This window comes from Rousettus aegyptiacus, unplaced genomic scaffold (assembly GCF_014176215.1).
Source record: "Rousettus aegyptiacus isolate mRouAeg1 unplaced genomic scaffold, mRouAeg1.p scaffold_m13_p_1, whole genome shotgun sequence".
NCBI lineage: Eukaryota > Metazoa > Chordata > Mammalia > Chiroptera > Pteropodidae > Rousettus > Rousettus aegyptiacus.
The window spans coordinates 120005510-120017634 of NW_023416284.1; the positions used below are offsets into that span (position 1 = coordinate 120005510).

At 35.7% G+C, this 12125-nt stretch overlaps 1 protein-coding gene across 1 annotated transcript in view; it reads left to right on the forward strand.

Moving 5' to 3' along the window:
• CD109 (CD109 molecule) overlaps positions 1-12125 on the forward strand; it is a 104205-nt gene that overhangs the window by 43624 nt on the left and 48456 nt on the right. Inside the window, exons 7-8 of the mRNA XM_016141681.2 lie at positions 4097-4136; positions 6712-6796. Of these exons, the coding sequence (XP_015997167.2) occupies positions 4097-4136; positions 6712-6796 (125 nt within the window). The remainder of the gene's footprint in view (positions 1-4096; positions 4137-6711; positions 6797-12125) is intronic.

Genomic DNA, 12125 nt, shown 5'->3' on the forward strand with positions numbered 1-12125 from the left:
ATTCTCTTTCCTGAAAAGGTGTTTGCTTAGAAGACATGCTGCCCAAGTATTTATGCCTTCAGGCCAGCCTCTCTCTCCAGTTGCTGGCAGAGTGAATAAACATAAATTGTATTTGATGAGCTAGAATAAACATAAAAACTCATTTTGAAGTAGATCGTTTCTTTGAAATTGAAGGAAAATTGTTCAGTAAATGAAATTTGTACTTCCTATAAAAGGCCTCAGTTTCATTTTGCTGCATGTTTTCAGTTAAGTCTGGTCAAATTTAATTTAGTTCAGCTAGAATTAACATAGAACAATTTGGAAATAAATTTTATTTAGACTGAAGTCAGCAAATCCTTAGTTACAGGCCAAATCCAGCCCAACACCTGCTTTTGTAAATAAAGTTTTATTGGAGCACAGTTCCATTTGTTTATGTGTTATCTCTGTCTGCTTTTGAACTCCAACATCAAAGTTGAGTAGTTTCAAAAGGGGGATCACATGGCTTGTGTAGGGAGGAAGAAACTTTCCTTTGTCCTTCTAGGTTCTTCCAGTTGGTCTAATAATCAAATTGACATGAAACAGATTAACAAGAGAAAATAACTAAATTTAATTACATGCATATGAGAACCCAACATGCATGAGAGAATCAGAACAGAGACAGAAAGTTAAAATGAGGTGTCTGAGGCATTACAGGCTAAGGATGAGGTAAGATGCCTTGGGGCTTCAGAGGGTCATTGCAGGACAATAAGAAGAGCAAATGTTCAGTATTTAGTAGTTTGCCCTGCTCTATAGATAGGTCATAAAAAGTTATTTCTGGTAATAACTCTTATTATGGGCAAGGCCCTAATTTAAATTCTTTAAGGGGGAGGTAAAAGTTTCTTGTGAGCCTGCAGGGTCTTGGTTGTCTTCAGCTCAAAATAATTCACATGCCAAAGTGGCACATTTTGGGGAGACCTGTTCTAAATCCCTTCACTTGTAAAGCCTAAACTATTTACTATCTGGCCTTTTATAGAAAAAGATTGCAGATCCTTGTTCTAGACTTATGGAAGTACTCAGTGTTTTTGTCTTTATGTGTAGCATAAATTGCTGTTAATTCTCTGAATTATTGTTAATTTTAAGCATTTCAGCATCTTCTACCATTCTTGATTATATACTTGGTAAAAATATTTTATAAAAATAACTAAACTCATTGTGAAAATTGGTATGGCCTGATTGCCTATTGGATGATATGTTGAAAATTACAAAATCAATTTTTGTTTTTCAAACTCCTTGAATAGTAAAGTAATTTATTTCTTGAATTGCATTTCACTACTTATAAGCCTCATCTGGTCCAAAGCGCACTGTCAGCACTCAGTTGCAAAATGATTTTTTGATTTATCGGAAGAATTTAAAATGACTGAAAAGAAGCACATTCCTTCTGCTTTTCTTGTTTTCCATAATGGCTGGCTTCTTCCACTCCTTGGCACTCCTATTACCTCCAAATGCAGGGCAGAGAGGGTTTTTCTATGCATCATTTGACAGACGGCTATGCCTCTTAGAATAGGCTTATTCCGCTCGTGAGAAGGCTATTTTAAGCTCTTGTAGGATATACTGTATGATAACTGAGGCTGACGTGATGAACCCTGTAAGAACCAGCCTGGGGACAGGAATTAATTTTTCATTCATTTATACATACATTCATTCGACAAACATGGAAGGGGTGCTGAATTAGGTGCCATGCCTTCAGTGGTTTCATATTCTCTTACGGGAGATGGACACAAAACAGAAAATTAAAATATATTGTGTTAAGTAAAATGATTGTTTTACTCAGGATTTTTATGGAATAGAAAGGCCATCTAACATAACGTGGGGAAAGGCAATCAAGAAAGGGTGCCTAGTGGAGGATCCAGGTAAAGAAGTCCAGGATGTTCTATAGGACATTTAGGCAGAGATGTCTAGAAGGTGGATTTGAATCAGAATCTCCATACTGAGATGTAGGCTAGAGAAAACTACCTAGGAATCTTTAGTATAGGATTGGCAATTTAAACCATAAATTGATAAACTCAGTAAGGGTCTGGAGAGTGGGAAGAGCACTGGGTTCAGGATGGGAAGGGCCAACGTTTCAGGATTAGAAAGAGAGGACCACTGAGGAAACAAGGAAGAAATCAGAAAGACACTTAAGGAGTACCAAGAAGACAGAAGACTTGAACATATTTATAGGCTGAATGAAAGGGAAGGAGACAGTAAACAGATGAAAAATCCAGGAGTTTATCGGGGATGATTGCTAATGTAGGAGGCAGGGAGGGAGAATTAATTTAGAATATAATCTAATGTAACTACTAATGTGTTAAATAAATAATTGCCTAAAACTTGGTTTCAAGTCTGTTTAAAATAGGTCCAAACAAATTAGTTGATTTTCTACATTTGTCAAAGCTAATAATTTTTATATAAAATAATGCATTTTATTGAACACTTTTTTTTTGGTATCACGCACTCTGTTAGGTTGGTACTGCAAAAAGTATACTATGAGGGATAAAAATGGTCCATCATGGACCTAGACATAAAAGAACTTGCATCAAGATGAGCTACGTATCTAAATATTATGATGCAGACTAGAAAGCGACAAAGAAGGAATAACTAACGTGCATGGAGGCAGAAAGATTGGTTTTAGATTGGAGATTTGAGGAAGCAGTAATATTTGAGATAAGTCTTGGCAGATGGGTAGAGATGAAAGTATGTGTAAGTCAAGCGTAAGGGATAGTCAAATCAAAGCACAGTGGATGAAACTCCAGGACACTATCAGTCTTGTATTGCTCTTGACTATGTCTGTCTCCATCTCTAGACTGACCCTCTGATGCTGAGGACTGTAATTTATCTTTACAGAACTTCATACAGTGTTTCGCATTTGGCGCTTAATATTTGCCATATGAATTTAACTTGACAGGCATCATTGCCAAGTTACTTATTTAGAGCCTTAATGGTGTGGACCGTAGTCATAAAGCAAAAAGTAATTTAAAGACTAGACTTATGTTTACCACTAAAATGGGTAATATGGGTAGATTACCTTCTTGATTTGATTTTTGAGCATGACAAATTAGAATTTATAAATGAATCAAATACATGTAATTTATAACATTCCTATTTATGACATAAAAATTTAAGATAGAGGTATAAATGTGGAGATTCTTAAAGAGTTTGATTGACACAATTTCTTTGGGATCTACTTTAAATAACAACATTGAAGCCAAATTTTAGACAACTATTTCTTAGTGTATAAGTAGTTACATTTGTTTTATACTTTAAAATTCACTATTTCCTTTTAGGATTAAAAAAATAACTTGACGTTCAGATGCTTTAGCTTAACCAAGGGTAATTTTTTAAAAAGCTATTATTGTGTAGCTGCATCTGTGTATTTTCTTTGAGAAACTTAGGGAATCAGAATTAGAATACAGATTTTCTTAGTAGAATTACTTAGCTCTTTCGAAGTGGTTCTATTTAATGTGTTATCTATGATTTAGAATGAACAGATAGAAATACGAGGAGTGAGGGAAAAAAAGATATAATTGGTCACTTTTTTTGTTGATTTGCAAAAGGAAACAATTAACAATATCTGTTATAATAGGGTAGAATGTATTTATTTAATGGTTACACTAGAAAATAATTCCAGGAATTGGGAAAGTAGAGGATGTTGGTCCATTTACAAATATTTGAATTATATGTAACTTCATTTTCTCCTTTGGTTTATTTTTGATGATGATCTTCAAAATAAATTTGAAGTCCTTTCCTGTTAGTTTGACATGTATTAGCCTTGTCTCATAAATTCCTGAATTATCTAATTTTATCTAGTTCTCATTTCACAAACGATGGAAGTCAGATGAAGCCGTTTGTTTATATGACCTATAGTAATTTACAGAATCAGGTCACCTTTTGTATTAGATAATTGGCAAGGAAAGCTCATGAAATTTCAGACTTAATGTTGTGGAAGACTAAAAATCAAGTACAAATGAAAATAAACCATTTTGTTCATTAAATCATTAGAAATGTATTAAAATTTTTTTTCTAATTTTTTTTTTGTGAGGTATGTAAGCAAACAAAATAATTCATAAATTTTCTTGTCTTTTTTTCTTCCTCCAAACAGGACCAGACATATCATCACTTATTTCAGGTTTCGGAATATGGTAAGAGTTCTTCAATTTATTTTGAAGGAAACATGTTTATTACTCTCCACAGAGATGAGAGAAATTTCCAAGAGATGTCTTATTTAAAATAAAAATCACGATGGAGGTAAAATCTTGACATTTCTTATAGGTCTAATCATTTTTCCCTTGTAAAAGTGAAAGTATAAGAAAGGTCACTGTAAAGAATAAAGGAAGAAAAAAGATCACCTTTAGACCCATTATACTGGTCTTTTTCTTATGCACAATTATTTTGTTTTTCTACTTTATTGCAATCATAACATACATATTTAAAATTTTGTATTTTTTAAAAACATAACATCAGTTATTTCCCATAGTTTTCATGTGATAGGCACCGGTAAAGACCGTCTCACTTGGGTACACCCTCTTTCTGCATGTGCCACATTTATAATATCACAGTGAGGAACACATAGGTAAAAACAGTGTGACCCAACTATTTTGTTTGTAGAGGGAAAGGAAGGAAAGATGAGTGTGAAAGCATAGGATCTAGTACTAGTTATAAACTGAATAGCTATTTGAGGTCACATACAAACTCTTTCATGTGATTTGTATCACCTTTTGAGATTGTGTCTCATGCAGGCTTTAGAAATTCTGGAAAGTAGTTTGCTTACGTCTTTGTGGCTCATGCTCCACATATATCATACCACATTGTCACATCTAAGTCTCATGATAAACTAGAACAGAAATCAGCAAAGTTTCCCCTATAAAGGGCCAGATAATAATATTTTTGACTCTCTGGGCCATATGTCTCTATCATAACTACTCAACTTTGCCTTGTCGCTTGAAGCAACCATAGGCAATATGTAGTTGAATGTGGCTGTGTTCCAATAACATTTTACTTATGGACATGGAAATCTGAATTTCGTATAATTTTTATGTGTCATAAAATATTCTTTTGATTTTTTCCAACCAATTAAGAATGCAAAAGCCAGTCTTAGCTCATGCTGGTCATTGTTTACTGATCCTTGATCTGGAACTCTGTTGTCCAGTTTGGGGGGTCACTCACCATGTGTGGCTGTTGAGCACTTTAAATGTGGCTAGTCCAAATGGAGATGTGCTCTAAGTGTGTAAAACACCAGATTTTGAAGGCAAAGTGCAAAAATAAGAAAAAAATTGCTCACTAATAAGACATAGTTTTTATATTAATTACATGTTGCAATGATAATATTTTGGATATGTGGGGTTAAGTAAAATATTACAAAAATTAATTTCACCTGCTTTTTACTTTTTAAATGTGGCTACTAGAAATTTATACCATGTGGCTCACATGTTATTTATTTTGGACAGCCTTGATCTAGAAGAATAAATCAGAAGTGGCCAAGATTTTTAAGGCTATTTTCATAGTGGGGTGCTGGTTGGTGGTATGCTGTTGGATAGGATATAGTGGAGGCACTGAATTGATTACCAACCTATGAGGTTTGAGGAGAGGACATTTGAATTTCTTTACTCTAAGGAAATTCTATATCTGAGTGGCCCCTAACTTCTATGTTGGTGGATGGCCTTGAAGGAAGGTCACAGTTAACCCATGTGGCCTTTTTTGACTGTCCAACCCTAGACTGGTCTAGAGTCCAGGAGTGTCTTGTCACACCAAAAATCATTAGTCTGGTTTGGAGCTAGAGGTCTGCTCTGTGTTGTTGACCCATTGGCCTTCTCAATACTTCTCTTGTGTTAATTGAATGGTTAGATTCCTTTTTATGAAGTAGATCTTTTCTTTGGTCAATGAAGTTAGAGAAAAAATATTTCTGTAGACTGAAAGGAAAGAAAAATTTTATACTCTGGTAGAGTGCTTTACATCAAAGAGTATTAATATTGATAAAATGTTTTATACCTTAATTATATAAAGGTAACCAAAGTAGGGGTTTCTAATTTTGGAATTACCTACCTTTCAGTACCTGCCACACAAGAAAAAAACATCATTATTTTGTGGCCATATCTTAGTTATTAACTAGAAATCCTACTACACAACTTTTTCCTTAGAGCAATTCATTACATTAGACTGTCACCAGATTTGCCATCGATTGTCTCAAATGACAAGGATTTTTTATGACTGCATATATATCACCATGCAGAAAAAGGAGAGTCATGAGGCCCCGGGGGATGGGCTTTTAGTAACCAACTTGGAGAGAGGCCCTAGGGTAGGGGCTGCTCTAGAAGCAGCTGTTTACAAAGTGTTATGAAAATAGTCGAACAAGTAATATGTCCACACTAATGGGTGACAGCTGAAAAAAAGCCTGGTTTTCTAGTGCTCAGGAGCCTTTTGCTTCTAGAGTTCTGGATACAGTTTAAGTTCTACCAATGGGAAGTTTTCACTGACATAGGTATCCATAGTGACTAGCTCCCACTGTCGCTGTCCAGTCACCAACCTTGTGGGAGTTTCTAATTTTGGGTGAAAAGAAAGTGCTTTTTATCTGTATGTTAACATGTATTTGGGTCATAATGAATCTAAGTTCAAATTGTACGAATGATCAACCCCTTTAGGACAATTCTATTTGCTATTTTGTTAAGCTGAAAATGGTAGTAAATTCTTTAAAATATTTCCACTTGGTTTTTTTTCCAGTATTGCCAAAATTTGAAGTTGCTTTGCAGACACCATTGTATTATTCTTTAAAGTCTAAGAATTTAAATGGTACTGTCACAGCAAAGTAAGTATGATTTTTCTTTTATGACTATAAACTGTTATAAAACTGTATGATAAAGAACTTATTATATACCCCAGAATATTAGCACAAAGCTCTGCTTATTAAAATACCCCAATGGGCATGAAACAGAGATCTATAATAAATAATTAAGCATGGAACATATGTGCACAGGTTTTTGAACCCATCTCTCTGCTTTTCAAACTGATCCAGTTTTAAAGTTTCTCACTAGAGTCTTTCCAAGACTAACCAAGGGGATTTACATTACAGATTATGCCAGATTACATTTTTTTTTTTTTTATCTTTCATTATTCCTTGTTCAGCTGTCATGGATTGGGGCGATTTATCTCTTCTTAAATCCTAATTTTTTCTCTGTTGATAATGGATCAACCCTGAATATTCAGCCTTGATAATGGATCAAGGCTGAATCTTGGGGCAGAGATTTGGTTTTGTTATTGCAATTAGCAGATGAGTAAATAATTAACATTCATTATCCGTTTTAGCATATGTTCACAGAGACTTCAAACCCACCCTGTGTAACAAGTATATTGTGGCTTTTATGATATTGATCCACTGGCTTGAACAGCATAGCATTTGGTTTTGCTGAGGCATCCTCAGAGCTCCAGACTAGTGAGTTTCAAAAGTATATGCCAAGATTAGCAGTTCTCAGAGTGCAGGGTGAGGTTGCTCTCAAGTAATTCCAGGACTGATCTCTTGTAGCTTTTATTTCTGATGTGGCAATCCATATTCATGCTTTGGTTTCTGAAATTTATTTAGTTTCAGAATTTATTTGTACTAGCTGACAAAAACTGGACCTCATCTCACTGCTGTCTCACTCGTTACCATGTTCCTGCCCTGGTGAGGGCTGGTGGCAGGGGCAAGCGATGGGCTGTGAATCTTCTGGCAGAAACAGTCTGGAGACCAAAACGTTCTGAGGACTTCTGCTTCAATTTCTGTTTGGCAAAAAATCATGTGAACAAAAAGGCAAAAACATGTCTACGATTTGTATACCCAGTTAGCTTTCTGTCCGTGTTCAACTAAGGGGCGGCTGTGGGTACTGTAGATGGATTTGTGGTTTAGAAGACACATAAATGCCTGCATTTTACGTAATTATTATCTTGTCCTTGATCTTAGCTGAAGGTTAAGCATTCTGTCTGAGTTTTATTTGAGTTATTTGACTAATGCTTATAAAACTCAGTGAGTGCAAATTCAGTGCTTTCAATGGATTAAGCATCAGTGTTTGCATGGATTAAGCTGAGTATGGATATCTTTGCTTCTGTTTCTAGTATTTAGGGCTGTGCCAGGGATTTAGTAGAATCAGTTAAAAGAGTGGTTCTTAAACTCTGGTACATCTTTAGAAAAAATTATATACAATTTTAGGGAGTGTGGATTCGCCGAAGCCACACCATTGACACTCTCCTTCCCCAAGTCCATATTACTTGTGAGACTATTTTCCTAACACTTTGTAAGAACCCTTGTAGTTTTATTCCGATTCTCATTTTTTGAGCCTCTTTGAATACTACAAGCTGAGAGTGACATGACAATTGTGATGGTTCTCTGGCATTTTATTAGTGTTCACTAAATTGTATCTTTATCATTTTCCTTTGTATGTGTATCAGTCAAGGTTCCATCAGAGAAGTAGAACCAGTAGGAGATTTACAGGAAGAGATTAGTTGCAAGGAATTGGCTTACATGATTGTGGGGGCTAATAAGGCTCGTTCAAATTTCCTAGAGGAGGAGGGTCAGGGTGGGCAGGATGGGACTCTCAAGCATTAGCTCAAGTTGTTGTCCACAAGCAGAATTTCTTTCTCTTTAGGGTATTCTTAGTTTGGTTTTTAAAGCCTTTCAACTAAGTGAATCAGGCCCACCCAGATTATCTAGGATCATTTCCTTTGCTTGAAGTCAACTTGTTATGGACTTTAATCACAACTGTAAAATATCTTTACTTAATACCTAGATTGATGTTTGATTGAGTGACTGGGAACTTTAGCCTAGAGAAGTTGACGCACAAAAAACCATCTCAGTCTGTTTGCTTTATCTATTGTGGGTAATGGATAGTCTTTTTTGCCATTGAAAGTTCTCAGATCTGGCTAGTTCTGTCTGGTCTGAGTCTCCTTTCAAGCTTCAGTTGCCAAGGCATGATGTCTGTGATTGTGGCAAAGGAAGGTAGGGTCTTTTGTAAGTCTGTAAAATTTGGCATAGTTCTAGTCTATAAATTTTGTATCCCAGAAAAGATGGAAATGATGATGAGGATGATGATCTTGTGAGTGTTATAATGAAAGCAACATCTCTTTTCCTTTAGGAGGCTAATCTCTCCATTTGCGCCTTGGATACTTACTGCCTTATGTCAGGGGGATCCCAATCCCATTTTCTCTCTCACTTGTGTCTTGATTTCTTCCATTTTGTTCTTCAGGGTCATCTTTACTATGTGTTTAAACATTTCTGTCATTAAAATAAATAAATCCTCTTTTGACCTTCATGTCCCCTTCCAGCCACTGCCCTGTCTCTCACTCTTCACAACCCAGAGTTGCATTTTCCGCTTCTTTACATTCCATTCATTCTCCAGCCCCCTACAATCTTCCTTTTACCCTTACCATGCGTTGAAACTGCTTTCATGTTTTCTTTTTTCCCTTTGCAGCATTTGACATTGTTGTCCTCTTTCATTTCCTTTCTGTTTATTTTGTTTGTTTTTTCCCTTTGGCTACTCCTTTGAAGACTGTTTGCAGGCATCCCTCTTGTGCCCATCTTTTAAAAGTTCTCGTTCCTCAGAGCTCCATCTTTGACTCCCTTCTTTCCTTACCCACTTGAATTTTCTTCTCCATGAGCAGGGCTTCTGTTACTGTTCGTAAGTTGACGACAACTAAATTCATATCTCTAGTCCATATTTCTGTCTTGAGAGTCAGATCCTCATGGGGTGCTTCTCAATAGACATCTCCCACTATACACACCACAGATACTTTAAACCAAACATATCGTCTTCCCCCAAACCTGATTCTGTTTTGTGTCCCTGTCTTGGTGACTGCACCACCATCTCTAATGGCCCAAGTCACCTGTGCTCCTCTCACTCTCTCATTCCCCGTATCCAATCAACATCCAGTGCTGTTGGTTCGGTCTCCTAAATGTCTCCCAAATCCATCTCCATTGCCACTTCCTTGATTCAGGCCAACATTGTCTTTCCTCAGTTACTGTTGCTATTCCTTAAAAGTTTTTATGACTCTGGTTTTACCCATTCCAGTCTTTTCTCTATACTGTATCCAGAGTTCTTGTTGTTTTTGTTGTTCTTCCTCTCCCCTTTCTACTCTTCCTCCTCCTTTTCTTTTTCCTTTTCTTTCCTCTCCTCTCCTCTCCTCTCCTCTCCTCTCCTCTCCTCTCCTCTCTTCTCTTCTCTTCTCTCCTTCCCTACCCTCCTCTCCCTCCCTCTCCTCTTCCCCCTTCTCTCTCTCTCTCTCTTTCTCTCTGGCTAAAGACAAATCAATTTTATGACTCTTATGCATGAAAATTTTCATACCATTACCTTGAGGATGAAGCTCAAGTTTTTAAGTATGTCTTCTTTTCTAGTTTCATGTCTTTTAAAATAACCCACCCAGCCCCTTTTCTAACCTCCCAAACTCTATTTTAAACTTTCCATGTATTTCTAAGAATGCAAATGCCTTCCACCTCCCCCCCCACCCCCCCACCCCCGCCCCCGACCAATAGGCTTTTACATAGGCTATTTCAAGGCTTGGCTACTTGCCTCTAGCCCTCTATTCTTATACCTCTCATATCTCTAGTCACACAGTGCAGCCGTTTGCTAGTCCACCTCTTTGAAGGTAGATCTGTCTCTTGTTTACTACTGCCCTTTGGTGCCTACTATAGTGCCAACTATGGAGAAAGCATCCAATAAATATTCACTGTAAGAACAAATGGATAAACAATGTGATCTCTAAGGTTTTGGTTCCAATCTATATGTAGCTCAGCAAAGCCTTCATATTCAATCAAAAGCCTTCTATTTGGAATGAACCAAATTGTATGGGAAATAGGTTTGGTCTTGTCACCAAATTAGAGAGTAGAGAGTAAGGCTTGAGGTCCAGTTGTTCCTTGGATATATTTTGAAGATGAGTTCTGTTGCCTTACCACTTGGATGGTTATTAAGTTATAGAGATGATTTAAAGTATTTATTTTATAAAAGCTATTATAGTCATTTCTGTGAATGGATAGTAAACAATTTAGGTTCTCTTTTGCTAATTGCCATTTGTCCCATCAGGGCACAGCAAATGTGCAGAGCATTGTTGGCAATTACTCAAAGAAGAAGGTTAACAATCTCTCTTTAATTTTTAAATCTTTAACTGAGATGATTAAAAACCTGTATTTATTATCTTTGATGTGAACATCTGCTCATTATTCTCACCTTATTAAAATAAATAATAGATTATTTCACACTAACCAGAGTGAGTTCTAGAGATTTATAAATAAAATAACATAGCATATATCTAGTTAACTTTCTTAACTCTTGCAGACAGTAGAAATCTAAAAATATTATTTAATTTGAGCTTTATTAAAATACATTTATTGCTTGAAGAATTAGACATTTGTATCTGGAAAATAGCATGGGAAAAAAAAAGTGGGGAGAAACATGAATTATACTAACAGCTATTGTGGGTTCAATTTTTTAAGTGTCATTTTATAGACCTTTTGTGCGGTGGCTCTTTAAAAAAAAATGCTTGTTTTAATGGTTCTATCCCAGAATATCTTTCATTTGCTTTTTCAAATGTCAAACTACTGTTTTCTGAAAAACTAGTTTATCCCGAATGCTTCCAGATTCTATTTAGCACAATTATTGTCAGCATCCTTGTTTCACAATTATTATAATGAGCTTGGGGCTTGGGAAGCTAAATCTGCTTCACATTTAAATCAAAATTAAAAATATTTGTGTCTGAGAATACTTTAAACTATGTCTGGATTTTCAAGCTCCCTGAACTATCATGTGACATAACTCATTTGAAATACAGTGTTCTGGTATTCTAGTTATGCATTTATTTAAACTTTAACAAGATACAGCATTGTTAGGTTTGGAGGACTGTCTTTTGAATAAATGAATTTGATACTGAAGTTGCTAACCAGGGTTTCCACTAACTCTACTGTTTTTGTTTGGAAAGGTAGTGCATTCGAAGATAGATTTGTTTTATGCTTCTTAATTTGGAATACACTATATTTTACCATTGACTTTTTAATGACTTTTTATTTTTTAATTTTTTATTATTAAAAATAATATTGATATTGATCAATATTATTTGATATTGATCAACAAAATCCAATGCTTCAAGTGTACAATTCAAAAGTATGTTGTGTGATAACA